This window comes from Macadamia integrifolia, chromosome 1 (genome assembly GCF_013358625.1).
Source record: "Macadamia integrifolia cultivar HAES 741 chromosome 1, SCU_Mint_v3, whole genome shotgun sequence".
Lineage (NCBI taxonomy): Eukaryota > Viridiplantae > Streptophyta > Magnoliopsida > Proteales > Proteaceae > Macadamia > Macadamia integrifolia.
Window position 1 is genome coordinate 868,924 of NC_056557.1, and position 18,064 is coordinate 886,987.

General features: G+C 37.3%; 1 protein-coding gene and 1 long non-coding RNA gene across 5 annotated transcripts; one reads left to right on the forward strand and one right to left on the reverse strand.

Moving 5' to 3' along the window:
* Window positions 1-89: 89 nt before the first annotated feature.
* LOC122079213 (importin-11-like) lies at window positions 90-8,576 on the reverse strand. The gene is made up of 8 exons (XM_042645483.1): window positions 8,387-8,576; window positions 8,069-8,253; window positions 7,706-7,815; window positions 4,634-4,706; window positions 4,349-4,410; window positions 3,377-3,518; window positions 461-679; window positions 90-350 (listed from the first exon to the last, which is right to left on the reverse strand). Exons 2-8 carry the CDS (start codon window positions 8,207-8,209, stop codon window positions 90-92), a joined length of 1,008 nt encoding a protein of 335 aa, XP_042501417.1. The 5' UTR covers window positions 8,210-8,253; window positions 8,387-8,576.
* Window positions 8,577-12,326: 3,750 nt separating this feature from the next.
* LOC122082344 lies at window positions 12,327-17,341 on the forward strand. 4 transcript variants are annotated; one of them, XR_006141290.1, is made up of 5 exons: window positions 12,327-12,446; window positions 12,651-12,828; window positions 15,283-15,336; window positions 15,437-15,510; window positions 15,833-16,565. It is a non-coding gene; the product is annotated as an uncharacterized LOC122082344 (long non-coding RNA). The 4 variants fall into 4 exon arrangements; XR_006141298.1 differs by lacking the exon at window positions 12,327-12,446 and adding an exon at window positions 16,705-17,341 and having other exon boundaries at window positions 12,612-12,828; window positions 15,833-16,326; XR_006141300.1 differs by lacking the exon at window positions 12,327-12,446 and adding an exon at window positions 16,583-16,717 and having other exon boundaries at window positions 12,612-12,828; window positions 15,833-16,326.
* The last annotated feature ends 723 nt before the right edge of the window (window positions 17,342-18,064 follow it).

The window sequence follows — 18,064 nt, forward strand, 5'->3', positions numbered from 1 at the left end:
GAAAAAAAAAATGATTGGGAAAACCACCACCCCATGAACTATTCAAAAAGGTCAAAGAATCATTATCTCAAAATTTTCTTCCTTGCACATTATGTTACAGACAGATACAATGGCAACAAGAACAATTTTGTGGACAACAAAGCAACTTGAACCATGCAAAACTGTAAAAAAGTACAGTAACCTAGAGGGAATGAGAACATCTGAAGAGCGGTAAACAAGAAACTGTGCAAGCAGTTATCTTCAGCTATTGGATTTGCAAAATTCAAAATGACAGAGATCTTACAGTATAGAAGAAATGACTGAACAGCATTCAAGAGGACGGGGGAGACTTCCTTGACTGGCCGAACCTCCTAGAAAGACAGAAGGTGGTCAAAACAACTTAGAGGATTGAAAAAAGGCTATGAAACTAGAGGGTAGAAAAAACACGGTAACCTTGAAATCATATCTCAGAAGTAAATACCTGAAATGATTTTGTATCACTCGGAAACCCCGAAATAATCAGTTGCCTTATTATCTTCGAACACAACAGCCACCTCTCACAAGTTAAATATAGATCATCTTGATGGTCTACTGAAGCAACCACAGTGGAACTTTGGGCAAGTGCAGAAAAACCACTCAATATGGTCTGCACATCACTCTGCCAAAGGTGCCAACTATATTCAAAGAAATGAGAGGAAATCTGCATTAAATGCATATAAGAAAGCCATTAGTTACAACCATCAATTACAAACTGGAAATGCAACCTTGAAGAGAGAACAGAAAAATATAAGCTACAAGAAGAATGGGAGCTCCAAATGCAACAAAAATAATAATGACAACAACAATTTTAATAATAATAATCATGATCATGATGGATATGGCCTATCAATGAGGAAGCACACGACAGACAAATACGGGAGAATACACAAGGACAAAATACAAGATCCTATACCAAGGGTGCATCACAAACCCTAAAACAAGGATTGCAATACAGGAAACCCCCACTATGAACTCAATTTTATCAGAAGATCCCAACATAATAAACTTAATACATCCAATTAGAGCAACAATATTTAGAATTGCGATGCAAGGACATCTGCGACTTGTAATTCGATCTTACATCAACTTGGTATCAGAGCTATGTGTCATGACCCACCCAATAAAAGCCCACGGGCCAAGCATTCAAGTCCATGGACATAGTCCCTTGGGTCAAGCAAACTCTAGAAACCAAGAAGGTTCTAGAAAAGTTTGTATAGCTAAGAAAGAGGGAGATTTCTAGAGATCTCTCTAAGATACTAAAATCTTCCCCTAAGGAGGTGGGAAACTTCTAATCTCCATGACTAGAAAGTTCTTAACCATTAGATGTGCGACTCTTGTACAAATCCTATGCATTCTTTGTAACTTGGGGTGCCTACAAATAGAGGTGGCCTCATTTGGCTAAGGCACCAAGCAAGTGAGCAACAAGCATTGTACTCAAAGCTCTCAAGTGTAATGCAAGTTCTTTCACTCAAACTTTCGTGTTCACTATTTCTCTTCCCAAGTCCCTTAAGGAGCATAGTAAGGCTAACTTAGTGCTAGCGAGAGTGCTAAGTGCCAACGCGGTTGCTTAGAAAGGTCTAAGGTCGTGACATATGGCAGAGGAAAGCTCCACCAATCCCCACCAAGCTCCTATCAATGCTATTGATACACTTGCTTTAGTTGTACAACAGTTAACAGAAAAGTTGTCTACTATGAAGCGAGAGTTTAGAGAATTTACCGACACTTCCTCAAAGTTGTCTACTTAGTATAGCTCACAATCATGTGCAACATAGCCGGACCAAACATATTAAGGTGGACCACCTCTTCATTAAGGAAAAGATTGACTCTGTCTATATTTGCACTCTTTTATAAGACAGGCGACCAGTTGACTGACATCTTCACCGAATGACTCATCTCTCAGCAATTCAATACCCTTCTGTGAAAGCTAGGGATGTAGGATTTTTATCCTCCAACTTGAGGGGGAGTGTTAGAGTTCATGTCATAAAGGTATTTTGGGTACTAGATTATTATCTTGTTAGTTACATTGTATTCTGCTTTTTATGTTTTTATCTTTTACCTCCCTCGGGAGATGTATGTAGTTTATAATATTTAAGTTAGTAAATCAATATAGGGCATGTTGATGTATAATTTATGCTACCCTTCCCTACAAGTTTGAGCTTTTAGGTGAAATGATAGTGAACATGGTATCAAAGCAAGGAGGTCGAGTGTTCAACTCCTGGGAAGTTCCAAAGGGAGTTTTTCTCCCACTTCTTATACCTCGATCACATGTGTGGGCACACATGTGTCACACGGTGCCCAGATGGCCTGCACGTGTGGGGGAGTGTTGATGTATAAATTTACACCGTCCTTCCCTACAATTCGAGCTTTACGTGAAACGGTAGCGAACGAGGAAGAGACATCCTTCTCTCCCCATACAATTGCACTCATCTCTCTCTTCTTCTCTTCTCTTCTCTTCTTCCTTCTCATCTTCTTCTTTCTTCCTCTTACCTCTTCTTTTACCTTGATCCTTGCTTACTTTCAACTAAAGGAATATGTGTCCAGTATATATAGTTGATGCCAGCTCAAGTTTATAACTAGTAGGATGTTCTAAGTCCTTGGCACATTTTACTACTGACTAAATATTACTCAAACTAAAAGTATAAAACCTCTGCTGAAAATAAGGAGTTGAAAGGCTTAATATTTATAAGGTAGAGGGTTCTCACAGTAAGCGGCATAGGGGAGTAGAGAGATAGACACAAAGGTGCAAGCATTCCCTGCCCCAGCAGCTCAGACAACCTTTTCCCTAATTGCCATGTACCACAAAAACAATAAAATTCTCAAAACACTCTTGTTTTAATCACGAAAATTACACTATAATTCAAACAGAGTTTTGAGTCTTTTGACTGATCATTACTTTAATCTAGTTAACCTACAAAAGAAAATTCTAACCTCATATACATACTATGACTATTTCAAGACATAAATTCTGACCCTTGAAAGTTTTGTAAAGCCACAAACCAAAATTCTAAAAAAGTCTGCTAGAATTAGTAAGAAAATATTATTTCTTTTGTATCACATAGTTACTTAAAATTGTGAAAAATACAAACAGTACACTGCAAGATTATATAGTTTGGACTTCAAAAGCATGATTTCCCCAACGCAACCAACCTCTGAAATCTCAAAAGGAAACCAAAATAGAATAAAAGGTTCATACTATTAATGAGCAGAAAAGGAAGGGGGGAAATTTGGTGCAACAATGATCCAACTTTAAGTCTTTAACACATATGTTGTGCAAGGTATGGTGTAAAGCAGCACTATTGTGAGAGAAAGGTATCATTCTTAAGAGTTAAGAAAGAGAATAGAGGTAGACAGTACATACCTCTGCAAAGTTCCTCTGATCCGAAGTAAGACGTTTAGATGCCAACTCCTTCAAGGTTCGAAAGAGGACCATGAAAATTCTATGCGATGTAAGGACATCTGCCGATTGAAGTTGTTGTGCCAAAGCAGAAAAAAGCTCTGGCCTGAAAGAATGATCCCATTAGAAGTTAAAGTTACCATAAAAAATTAAGATGAAGTAACATATTTCTCATATCCAGAATTAATATATGGAAAGAAAAGGAGGAAGCAACACTGAAACATTACAGTCATGACATGTAGAACATGCTTATGGGAGTAAAGGCAGAATGGATCCGGTACAATGCAATTGGGACAAGAAAAAAAAAAAAGCCTTTTAGTATCAAGGGAATGGCTCGATAAAATGGGAACGGGACAAGAAAAAGTCTTTTTATATCACGGTGTATCGACCTGCATCAGTAAAAATACGACCTGAGACAGGTCGTACACCTCAAGATTAACTCAATATGACCTGACAAGACCAGAACACAAAGGCATTAGAAACCAAAGACCAAAAGTGAGAAAAACCAGTGGTCAAGGTTCAATCTGCTTAGGTTCAAGCTTGAGAAGCATTCTAGACACCAAAATGACTCCAAAAGAGAAATCAAACATAGACTTTTTTTGCATGAAAGGTGAAGAAATCACGGATCGAAGTGGAACTGTGGAAGTCCACGAGTTGAGGTGAACCTAAAAATGCTTCAATTTGTCTGCTAAATGTTGTTGTTGTTGTTGGTTGTTTTTGCTAAGGATGACATGACATCTAAGTTGAAAAACAGCCTAGAGTCATGCATCATTAGGCAAGAACAGAACTCTAATATCTATTTAGGGTAAAGTATTCTAAATTTGATTTGTAGTAACCCCAGAAATATAAGCCCAAGCGACAAACTTTTTACTTCCACAATAAAGTCAATAAACCCAAAATTTAAAGTGACACATTGCATAGAACTAGAAGACATACCACTCTTTAGGATAATCGATACGAGCAATTTTCGAGACGATAACAGCCAACTGGAGAGCTATCTGAACCAAAAATGTGTCACTAAGGTATAGCACATAAAATGGCTATCCTACAAATAGCAAAAACAAGGATAAAGGTGGTCCATGATCTCATTAAACCATGCATGAAATCGATGACATCATGAATAAACTGAGTCTATGAAACATTATACACACCCATACCTATCCATCTAAAACAAAAGAAAACAGCAAAACATCCATTAAAAAAATTAATGTCAGTGATCACCTGATAATTCTCTTCTCTCAAATGTGAAAGTAGTTTCTGTCTCAAATGTATTTTCTCTTCATTGCTCATTCCCCTGTACGAAAATTTCAATAAAAAAATGTTCTACATTAAAAAAAAAAACAACAATAAAAAACAAAAACAAAAAAACAAAGAAAATAGGAAAGCATCATGCACCCAACTAAGTAAGCCAATCGCATGGTGTTAAAAAGGAAATGAAGAAATAGAAAACTAATGAAAATATGAAGTTAAGGGGTCAAATCCAAACTTCTGATACCAAATCAATAAAAGAGAATTTTATCAAGGAGAAAAAAGAAGATTCTAAATAGGACAAGAAATATAAAGTACCCTCCACCATATCATTTTATAGTACATGCTGTATGAAATGATAACTGACAAGTTTAGAGAAAGGTAACTCCCAAAGCTACAATTATAGAAAACAAATAAGTAGTAATAATTTTTTTTTTTTAAATGAACAGAAAGGGAGTTGCTAAAAAATTAAGAATGATGACTAACAGATAGCCAAGATTGACCACTTCAATTTCCTAGATTCTGCAGAGATTGGAAAGGATTCTCATATCATCAAATCTACACAGACGACGTAGGAGGAGCTTTTAAAGTGTTGTGTGATAGACAAATCTATTATAAATATTGTATGGGGCTGAATACATTGTTCCAACGATTGGCCAAACCCGATCCAAATCAAGATTGACAGCGACCTCCATTCCACTGGTCAAAGTGAGAGATGTTTCAGTTGAGAAGCAATTTCTGCAATAGCTTCGAGGTGGAACAATCAACTGTTTATCACACCGGCCTACTGTGCCCTTAGGTCGATAATAGAACATTCATTTTGTATGCAATGCTGAAAATCTGACTAGTCAACCATATCCATCAAAGTCCTCAAATTGAACAAAGTTGTTAAAGCCCTAGTGTGGCAGATTAGGGAGTATTGACCTCAAAGCTGAGGGCAGCATTGAGTTGCTAATGGAAGATGAACCACCAGTCCTCTAGAACATGTTCTTGAACATGAGGGAGGATGCCAGATCTGATCCTTCCTCCAAGGCATATTGGTATGTAATCTTCTTCTGGCCAACAGACTCTACAAGAGTAGATCATTTGTGGGAGAAGAACCTTATACACTGAGTTTGTGTGCCAATAACAAAACATTTTTACAATAGAAAAAGGATTTGGATGTCAAGACAAAGCTTCGTTCCCCATGCTCCAATCACAGACAATAGATCAACTTCCTTTTTTTCTTTTTTTTTTCTTTTTTTTGGGGGGTGGTTAAATAAATAATTTATTGCCAAAGAGAGAAAAAAGAACACAACAGCCCCCAAAGGAGGGGGGAAGAGCCAAAAAACAAAAAGGGATCAGCCCTCAAGGAACAGAGGAGGGAACATGAATAAGGGAAAGGGAATAAACAACAATGTGCATGTTCCTTGGGGAGTCAATACCAGAGGAGGACACACCAGATTACTTGGCAACACCATAGATCAACTTGTTAATAGCATAATGCATTACATTTCTTCTAGATTGGGAATTGTCGTCATTATCATTGCTAGCAGTGGATGCCCATCTAAGAAAAATAAAAAATAAAAACATTTTTTAAGTTTCCATTGTTCCTTTGAACCTGGCCGTTGCATTTGATTCTCTGCATCCCCTGTTCCCAGACGCTCTTTGTGCATTCTGCCATCTTTCTCCTTCATTCTGTGTGAGTGTGTGTTAAGTGTTTTGATAAATAACAAGATTTCACTGATCGAAAAGATCATGGAAGTAAATGTAATACAAATACATACAGGTACAACAACTAGGCCTCTACAAAAGGACCAATCCAACAAATTCGCACATATCCTGTTGGCTGTACAGTATCTACATAGGCTATCAGATTCTTAGCCACCTGTTTTGTTGGACATAAATTGCTAATGTCATCTGAGGCCCAACCCATCTTTTCCTGCTGACTGACTTGTTCATCCAAACCCTTTTGGGCCCAGAAACACTACCCAAGCCACAGACCAGTTTCCAATTTGAGTTTGGTAAACACCAGTGGTAGTTTCCCACTTTAGAACCCTTCAATTAGGACTAATGGTTGGTGCTTCTCAATTTTTTGAAGACAAAGCTATCTTCTTCCTTGGTCAGCATCAGTACTACTGCTTCAGTCTGACATTTGGATGCTCTTTGATTTGAACTTGATATTTCAGGACCAACTTGAAAGGTCTCCATTGGTCGCATGTCACTTACTGAACACCAGGTCTTTTCTCTTAGACTTATTAGCAGTTTCTATAGATTTGAGGTCTCTGAAGTCCATATGGGGTGGTTGTCGGATTTTACTTGTGAAAACCAACCTGACCCACGTGTTGTTGAGCCTCCCAACACACTTCCATGTTCCCTCCGTGTTGTACTCTTCATTTCTAGAATTGGACACGTCTTCAGGGAAGCTAGTTCTACGGTCTTTATCCCACGATAGTTACTCCTCTAATGCTGCCAATTCCCTTTTCTTTTTTTCTTTTTTTCTTTTTTCTTTTTTTTTTTTTTTTTTTTTTGTGTGTGTGTGTGTTTGTGTGTGTTTCATTCTCTTCTATCCTAATTCAGATGCAAAACTAGTTAAAGTCACAAATTCAGAAGTCCAATTAGAAGTCCAGGGATATAAGTGCAGGTTCTGTACTCAAGTTATCTTTTCTTTGGCAATTGTGCTCCATCATTTTAATCCACTGTTTCTGTCAATGAATTGTCCATATTTCCAAAACATTATGGGTCTCCCTTGGCTGGTTCCTCTGTTACTGCATGGTCAGCTTGGTTCTCTGTGTAAAGTCAACCACAACTCTTAATAGATGGCTAAACCCTGGTCTGATCATGGGATCGATACAGCTGCCCTAAAAGATTGACAGAACTCAGAACTAAATCTAACAGTGGTAGGCTCTTAGCAAGGTTGACCCAATAATATTATCATCAAATTGTACTCTTCTACATTTCAGGATGCAAATGTTATAAATGTGGATAATGAAAGACCTCGTAAAGTAGTTCCATGAATTTTAAAGATAACAGCATAAATAAATAAGTCTAGTCAGAAAAACTCACAGTGAATCACGCCTACTTCTCCAGTACCGACTGATGCTGTTCTTGAAGTAAACTGAAGCCATGAGGCGTACATCTCCCTGAGAAGCTAGATCCTTTGCAGTAATCACTTCCTGTATTAACCGGAATTTCAGAACAAAACGCGACAGAGAGACATGGAAGCAGTATAAGACTGACAAAATCATACACTGAATGCCTGGATTCACGTAAATTAAGTATACCCATAAAACCCAGATTGAGCACTTCTAACGAAATACCAATAAAAAATTGTCACCCGCATTGCAAAGTTGGTCAATCAATAAACGAATAAACAATATCAACATCAGTCGATGAAACGCCCTAGCAATAAAGAACTGGATAGATTACCATAAGACAAGAGCAAAAACCAGGCCTACTTTCAGACTGAGTAAGAGCAGTCTCTGCTGGCTTACGCAAGGCTTCGTCTCCCCTCAAAGAATTGGTGAGCAAATTATACATCGTAGGAACGTCCGAAGCAGACAGAGCCATGGCTCTGAACGAATTTAACAATCACACTACAAATGAGAAAGAAACTAAATCGAGAATCCGATCAGTAACGTTAGACTCAATAAATGAAGCACGAGAAAGATATGGCAATGTATGAGTACATGGAGAAGGAGAAGGATAAATTAAGGGTTCTCTTCTTTTCTGAAGTTCGTCAAATACCTTGTTTCAATCACCGAAAATCTATGCGATGCCACAGAGATTGATTTGTAAATTTAGTAGAGTAGGCCAGTGGAAGACATGTTTGACACTTTGATAGGCTTGCTTTGTTCTCCAGGGAAAGGTGTATGAAATAGTAAGGGTGAGGGAGGCTGTCCCCCGGCGTGCATTTATACATGGAATTGGGCTATTCTTCTTCTTTCTTCTCCTCTACCTTTTGTCTTCTTTTTTTTTTTTTTTTTTTTGAAGGTTTTCCATAAATCCACGGTTTTAAGAATCGGGAATCGGGAATCGGGAATCGGGAATCGGATGGGGTGTATTGGCATTCTGGTCGATTTGAATCCAAATCAATTTCTGATTTTTTTTTCTAAAGGCGTCTTTGATTTGATTTCTTGAGTATTTGGAATGTAATTCAAAAGAATCATGATTCTGAACTTTTTATGGGTGTTTGGTTGCTAATGAATGTAATTTAAAAAAAAAATCAAGTAATTCTTCAAACAATCTATTTTACACATAAAGTGATTCTTATCTTCATATAAAATGACAAAATCACTACAGAGAATATGTGAAAAATGTATGACCTCTGACGACCATTAAACAGACTCATCATACTACTCTGTCACGTCCGTGCTTCTCCTCCCTCAACGAAGGTCGCAACTTCTCCTCTCAAATGTATGCATTCTCTCACCCTCTCTCAACTCTTCTTCCTCCTCTTCTTATCTTTGTATTCTGCTAGATATTAGCCGATGCATGTTTATTGGGGGGTTTTTTTTTTCTCTCAGATTTGTGACCTCCGACGACCATTCGAGCCCCTTCATCCGCATCTGCTCTACCTCATCCCTGCTTCTCCCTCAACTAAGGTCACGTTTTGCTTAGTCTCGAAGGTATGCACTCTCTCAACCTCTCTCAACTCTTCTTCCTCCTCTTATTATCTCTGTATTCTGCATGATGTTAGTCAATGCATGATTATAGGGTTTTTTTTTTTTTTTTGTTCTTTTAGATTTGTGACCTCCGATGACCATTCGAGCCCCTCAACTGCATCTGCTCTGCCTCGTCCCTGCTTCTCCCTCAACGAAGGTCGCAGTTTGCTTAGTCTCGAAGGTATGCACTCTCTCACTCTCTCTCAACTCTTCTTCCTCCTCTTCTTATCTCTGTATTCAGCTTGATGTTAGCCGATTCATGATTATATGGTTTTTTTTTTCTCTGAGATTTGTGACCTCCAACGACCATTCGAGCCCCTCATTCGCATCTGCTCCGCCTCGTCCCTGCTTCTCCCTCAATGAAGGTCGCGATTTGCTTAGTCTCGAATGTATTCAAACAATTATTTTTTCAATAATGCAACTCCAGGGAATCATATTTTATGGAGTAACATTCTTAAAATATACTATTTCCAAATACTCAAGGAATCAAACACGCCCTAAACCTTTGGTAGATTGAGTTCAATTTTTGTTGATATGTGGAATCAAGATTCAAGATCCCCTTACTTTTTTTTTGTTTTTGGTAAGCAAGATCCTCTACTCACATGTCAAGTTGTGACAAAATAAATTATCGACAACAACTATTCAGACTCTTCCCAAGTGAAAGGGGTTGGCTAGATGGATCTAAATTAAATATAGTAAAATAAAAATAAAGAAAAAGTAAATAAACGAAACAACACCTCATGAACATCTCACCACATAAATGGGTTAGTTATATGGGTCTTTGCCCTCCAAACAACTCTATTTGAGATCATATTAGAGTCAAAACCTAAACTCTGCATGTCTTTTCATAATACTTTTCATATAGTCATTTTAGGCTTGGATCAAGCTCTTTTAGGTCCTTCCATTTGAATCTAGTCACTTCTCTTTACTAGGGCATCCCAAGGCCTACATCCCAAAGTAGGTCATTTAAAAATCTAAAATTTTGACAGGGGTCATAAAGAACCAATGAAGAGATGCATTGGTATAGACAGGAGGGTATAGCATTAAATAGTGTGAAATGATTGAATTTTGGTATGAAATTTGATATGCGGTCTATTAAAATTGTCTCTTATATATCTCAAGTCCCCATTACTTTGTTTACCAATCAAATAAAATCTTGACTTTTTTTTTTAGACAAATCACCTAAAACTTAAGGCCCTGCGAAATGACTGGCCCACTGACCCCTATGAAAGATAAAAATCCTAGCTCAATTGATGCTTCCATGGACGCTTTGATTGGCCCCTACATTAGTATAGGAGGCACGCTCTTGGATAGAAAACACTCCCCCTTTTTCTATTATCTACCCTACTTGCAGCCTATTTCTCGGAAGTGGCAAAACTCTAAACTTAACTCATGGTAATAAAAAATTTGGTAACCTAACCAAAAGTTGGAAAATATATCATATTAAGTAAAAGAAAAACAAAATGATACATAAATGGCAGCAAGCATCTACCTCCTAATAAGGACTACAAGCAAGCAGGGACATACCATCCCTCATACAACAAAGATAAAACATAAATAACTCAATTACATCTGTAATAAACCTAGCAACCCAAATTTCCCTTGATCAAGCAAGGAGATCAATGGTGAAATCTAATGGAAGGAGGATAATCTCATTACCACCTGGAGCAAAAGCAGCCATATAATTAGGTGGCTGGTGGATTCCCTCTCCAAACATGTCTAATGTCTTTATGAACAAAATTAGATATAAGTGTTTTTTCTTTTGGACCAAGTTTTTCTTCATCCCCATAGTCAAGGGATATACAAAGGGGTTTGGATGATGTGGAAATGGCATTGCCTTACAATGGAGAGTTATTATCAACTTCGTGCAATATGGGGTAATAATGACCCTAGATAGGTGGTTGAACCCTACTATAAGATGAAGGAAAATGTTTACCTTTTCTTTTTGTATGGTATTTGTATTGGCCAAATTGATTACAAAGAGAAAGATGAGCTACTTTGCAAGCAATGGCATGCCCTTGATTGATAAAAGCTCATAGGATTTGAACAAAGGAGACCTCGAAGAAAAGATATCCAAATGAAATAATGCCTCATTAAAGGTTCACTTTCCACAACCTTCCCACCAGATGTCTATTTATTGTCACGGAGCTAGAAGCTCATCCCATGCATCTTCTTGGTAGTCTAAGCATTTGTGTTTGGTTACATAATTCGTTAGTGAAATGTGATTCTCTTTTTTCTTAATTGTTTGGTTGTTTTTTGAGTTAGTTCTACTTATAAATATTAATTCATTTGAAACACATTGTAAAGCTAAATGTGGTTCATCTGAGAACTAAGGTAAATAGCAAAACTTGTATTTGACACACATAATTCTGGCCCTCATATAAATAGTCTATGTTAAGTGGTGATTCAAAAGAATCACAAAACTCGGGATGGGTAACCAAACAATTTTCCGAAAAATCTTAAAAAGAAATACAATTTAATAGAAACACTCTCTATGTATTCATTACCAAATCCGAAATAAAACTCCAACGAATTATGTAACCAAACACATAAGACATTCTATTAGTAGTTTTAGATTTTTGAAAGTGTATTTGTTACTTAATCAATTCCAAGGCTATTGTAGGAAGCTTGGGTCATGGTCTTGAGTTTGAATCCTCACTCCTTATTCGTTGTGCTAACTATTACTGTCGCCCAACCCTTGTAAGGAATGACCGAAAAAAAAAAAATCCAATTGATCTGAAAATTAGCTAGTGAATAATGGATCATCTATGGATACTCTACTAATAGGTTCATCCATAAAATTTACTCTTTTTTATCTGTTAGTAGAACTATTAGATCTGGATCCTTTATACGGAGTCAATGAGTCTAGCACATCAGCATGCATCAAACGAGCATGCACCCCCAACTGTTGGATGTGCACTGGAGACACTAGAGTGCTAAAGAGGATCTAGTTCTTGGATGACCCAGTGGCATATGGGATCAGACTCAAATCCTCTGCAATATTCCATGTGTGTGTTTGCGCTAGATGCTTGTGGCATGGACGATTGAAAATCTAGAGTTCAAATCCTCTACCCATATGATTTGGGGTGGAAATTACCTCCCCATATGGGTAAAGAATCAAGACTCATTACTCGAACCTAAAGGTGTTACTCAGTTCGGTTATAATGTAAATGGTTTGATTCGATTTGCTGCAAATTTTTTTAAATAAAATCAAAATCGAATTATTTGATAAACAGTTTCATATATTAAAACCGAAACCATTTATAAACGGTTTCGATTTAAACGATTTTCTTATGTTATCTAATTTTCTATCCAAATAATTCTTTTACCTTCGTTTTTGAACGTAGGAGCTCCGAACAACGTATTGTTTCACCCGCCCAATTGTTATTTTGCTGACGAAAATAGCAAAGCAAGTCGAAGATGACGCCGACACTCGAGATGAGCGATCGTCTCCTGCAACTGTCATTTCTGTTAGCATCACTCTGATGCTTCGCTCAAACAGTAAAAACCTTCGATCCATATAAGGTGAGATTCTTGGACCCTTCTTGTTTAAATTTGGTATTGTGTTTCTCTTAATTTCTTGCTCATTTTTTACTCTTTCATTTTTGGGTTGCCGTGGGCTCTGTCACTGTCTGAATTTGAAGTGAGCTTGGTTACCGTCGAGCATTAGTATGAATCACCTTTCTTCATTTCTTTGAGTGCGAGGGCGTGTTTGTTAGGGTTTGATTGTAAATGTAGGTCGTCAATGTGGGTAGCAGACGTTATAATTTCTGAATCATTGGAGAAATCTTGAACTGGGTATTGTTGTGGTGGGTCGTCAATGTATTATGTATGGATTGTTGACAGTTTGTTCTTTTCATGTCTCCCCTAATGCAACTTAATTTAGTTCTATTCTCTTTATAAGAATAAAATATTTTACTTTTTAACTTCGTTAGCGGATCACCAATTTTATGTCAACAAAGACATAAAATTAGTTGGGTTGAATGACGGATTTATGATGCATTAGTTTTTTATTGGGAATATTGGATTAGTTTTTTCTGGAGTGGGACAAAGAGGAAGAGGAGAAAGAAGGATATGATGGCCATGTGAATGAAGAAAGGTCATTTCTTACAGTTTAATGATAAAAGATGCAATTTAAGACTCTTCCTTCCTCTGTAGCTAGTAAATTGGCTATGATCCTTTCAGTCTGCAGGTTATATGCATATAATACGCACATGCCTATACTTTTGTGAATTGAGTGAATGGGAATCTTTGAAGGTAAATTAGACAACATTTTCCTTTTATTCTTTCTCCTGATTCAGCCTGATTCACAGTTGCCACTGATGTTTACAACGGATAAAATGTCTAGCGAAATCTTTGTCATGAATTGACCGGGCATGTTCTTCCATCATCAATCTACTTGTTGCCACAAGCCCACAAGAGCCCCTCGCGTCATTCTTTTCTACTTCTACTTCCCGATCATAAGGGCGTGAATGAATATCCCAAAACCTCGTCTTTAGAATAGTGCAGTCACATACCTAACATACCTAGTCATTGGAGTTTCGCCAGCACCACCATAAGCAAAGTGCGCATCTGGAGAACTGCTACGCCAAAAGCCTATCGTAATTCGAGATGACAATTTAGTGCTCTATAAAGCTGATAATCACTTGGATATGTTTTGCTTGGCAGTTGTTACATCGTATTTAGTTTTCTATCAATTTTTCAAGTTCCTTCAATCTTTGTACTATGAAAAACCTAGACAAAGTGGAAGTCGTTGTATTATGTTGGGATGGTAAACCTCTCTTTGAACCCAAGCAAGATGTTTACTTTGTCTTAGCTTTAGGAGAGTTTGTATATGCAACTATTATATTTTTCTCAATAATAGGGAGTGATAGTACAAATAGGGGTGCAACAGGGCCAGGTTGGGCTAGGGTTTTAAGAAACCCTAGCCCAACCCTGAGTCCCCTTAACTGGGCCCGAACCCGCCCTGACCCTGACTTAGGGCCGCAAAATTTCAACCCAGACCCAACCCTTAAGGGTTCAACCCAACCCTTACTAGCCCTGATTGGCCTTGATTTTTTAGGGTCGGGCCATGATGACCCTGATTGACATTGACCCTGATTGACTCTGGTTTGCCATTAAGGGCCGAGTATACCCTGATCTTGACCTTACAAAATACAAAAATAAAAAATACTCATAATAAAGAGGAGATAAAAAAAAACGAACACACAAAATCATAAATTACTTGTCATGAGGAGAGCATCCTAAAGAAAATATTCAAACAATACAACTAACTCCAACTATTATGGTAAACAAAGAGGAGATCATCCTAAGAAAGCAAATAATCCAAAAAAAATTCAATTATTTGTCATGATAAACAAAGAGATCATCTTAATAAGGCAAACAATTCGAAGATCTGAAAACCCTTGTCATGTTGAACAAAGAGGAGAACATCCTAAGAAAACAAAAAATCCAAGGTCAACATCAGGGGCAAAAATCAGGGCCGGGTTCAGGGCGGGCTAGGCAAGCCAAAGACATCAACCCTTACCTGCCCTGACCTTGACTCAGGGTCAAAAATTTCAAGGTCAGGCCAAGGGCGGGTTCAGACTGTCACGGCCAAACTTGCACCCTTAAGTACAAAGAGAAAGAGAAGGAAGAATGGCGTGTGGTTATAAATTAAATTTCAAGTTCATAATAAAACATTTAAAAAACTATCCATTGTGAAGGGAGTAGGCCAACTAGTTTTGCTGTTACCTGAGAAAGAAAGAATGAAATGCTTAAAACACTAGAGTGTGAGTAAGTATGTAGGCAACTCTCCTAATGTTCATCTTCTTATTGAAAAATCAGTTAAGAGTTAGTTATATGTTAAAAATATTACATGGAAAGTAGGAAAACCAAGTTTCGGATCTAGTTGGTCTTGTTTAATGGTTTGTTCAAGCTGATATTGGTAATAAATCGCCCTTATTTGTCTCTTGTTTAATTGGTTTATGCTGTTTTCAGTTTCTTGGTGTTGAGCGAAACACAAGCCAAGGGAAATTCAGAAAGCTTTCCCCAGTATGTTATTCTTAGGGGCTTCTATCTTGAACTTGTTTATTCGTTCTTCTCCCCACATTTTTTAGTTTTTACAAATGATTTCTATCTTTTTCTTTTGCAGGCTTTCCTTTCAAGATCACCCTGATAAAAACAAAAACAATGGTGCCCAAGAAAAGTTTGCTTTGATCAACAATGGTATTCTTTATTCACTGTTTCATTTCTTTTAGTTGTTCTTGTTCTTCTTATTGTTGTTATTGTTTTCCCTGTCGTACCATGGTTTGGCCATACCATTCATTTATCGTGGTACCACGCTCAATGAGGTTATTAACCTTCTGATGTAGATCTAAATGTTGCTTCTCTTGTTCTTTTGAAAAATAAGTGTCAGTGAAGCAATTTTTGTCATTTAGATTTCTCTCGGAACATATTTTTTTTATTAGTAATAAAAAAATATTTGTTCTAAATAAATATAATATTTTTTCTAGTTTGTTTATTTTTTGGGGTATTCTTGTTTTTCCAGCACGAGGTTCTATCTGATGAAGAAAAGAGGAAGAATTATGATCTATATGGGAATGAGAAGGGAACCCCCAGGCTTGAAGCAGGTAGTCCTGGGGATGATGGGGGTATTACTTACTTCACCCATGGTGGCCCTGGAAATGATCGGTTTAAATTTAGAACAAAGTGGCAGAGAATGGATGGTTAAAGGAAACACCAAGTCATTCTCCTTTTGTCAAAGTTCATTCAGTTTTGGTTTCGATAGTATCTTCTCCAATCTTTTTGGGTTGATATGAAAGGTGGGAACTGTTTTGGTGGTTAAAGTAGCTCAGCTGGATCTCATACTGACTCTAGTAGGTCCCCTAAAAGCATCTGGGCTGTTAATTCACACAGGTTTAAGAAGGAAATAGCAGATCAAGGAATCTCTTGGCTTTATTAGCTTACAATCCCACATTTAAAGACAGCGATTGTGTATTCATTGTAGAGGAGGTAGCCACCTCATTGCAAGGAGCTCTGAAGGTATGTTCGGTTGGGCCTGTCTGTACATGTATGTTTTCGGCCCTTTGCATATTTTACAAGTGCTTCATCTTTTATGATAGAGGTATGTATTGTGTTAAATCTCGATCCAGGAAAAATATAAATTGTGGAGTTGTACCTGATTCAGTGTGGTCAACAGGGTGTATCTGCACCATTGGATATTTTATTAAAATAGATTCAAAATCTAACGTTCTTTTAAAGGTAAAGAACATATTTTGATATATTGTGTGCTTTGTAGGAGTCATATGAATCCAGATTTTGTGACAAAGGGAATTTATTTCCTAGATATAGCTTCAGCTATAACGTTGTTTGTCTTTATGCATGTCCAAGATGGTTCTGACCCAAGGGTGAAAAATTTAGGAGTTGATTCACTTCCAGCTGTTGTTGGCTGGATGACTAATGGGGAGAAGCACATACTGAAGATGGGAATTTTTGTACAAGTTTTGAAATCTGCTATCCACGATCTGAGTGTTTTACACAGGGACTTTGAGAAAAAGAATAACGTGGCTTCAAGTTGGGCAACGAGGCCGTATTCTGAAACACGAGGGAAAAATATACCACTGCTTTTGAGTTCAAATATGGATACCCTATGTGGAGAGACAACACCTGTTTGCATTATAGGTGCTTTCAGATCATCCAAAGCGAAGGAGAAGTTGGAAACCATTCTGTTTACAGTGATTGATCCTTCTTTTGAAACTTTTCATTTTATTGACTATGGAACATGGGAAAAAAAAAAAAAAAAAAACTCAGGACTCTCTCTCACGAAGCAGGATTTGCTTTAGTGCTATGAAATTGCTTTGTATCACTAAACCTTCTATCAAATGCTTGGGTTTGGCTAGATTCCACCATGACATTACTGTTGAGTTTTTTTTTTTTCTTAACCTGCTACTTACCCTTTGCATCACCTTATATATGGTTTCTGCTATTAAAACAATTGGTGTCGGATTTGGGACTGAGTTGATTCTTGGTTCTGTTAATGTAAAATTATATTTTTCTTTGGTTTGTTGATTTGCCAACCTTGATATTTTGCATTTTAAGGTCTCTGAGAAATTTCCAATGAGGCAGCACAGTGAAGTTTCTTACTCTCTGTTGGATGCTACTGAGGGGCAAGCATTTCTTAATTACTTTGACAACTCTAGGTTTCAGTACTTGGATAAGGTTCTTCTGGCTTCCAAGCCCTGGAAGGAAGTTTGCAGCATTTGTGAATGAAATGATTACAGAGGAAGTGGAAAGGTTTATCGTTTCGGTCCCTAGTGGGGTTATCCAGTTTACGAAGGTACAACAAACGTGTGTTCTCAAGTGAAACTGAGACAAATTAGACTCATCATGGCGTTCTTACTGCATTGGCCCCATAGTTTTTAAGGCGGTAAGGCGACGGAGGCGTTTGAGGGTCTTTCGGAGTGCCTTAGCGATCAGGCGGGCATAAAGTGTCGCCTTATTGACTAAAGCATTTCTGTGTAATTTTTTTTTATAAAATCAATCTATTTGGTTCAAATCCTAGTTGAATTCTATTACTCATATGCTAAATAAATATTAAATGTTCATATTCATACCAATGTAAGATATTCATCAAGAAAACAAATCAATAAAGTGAATAAACTAAGTTCATCTTCATCAATCATCAATAATCCTAACATATTAACATATAATGTAAATACATAATTATGAAACAAAATTATAAATATAAAGAAAAGAAGAGATAAAATATACAAATATTTAT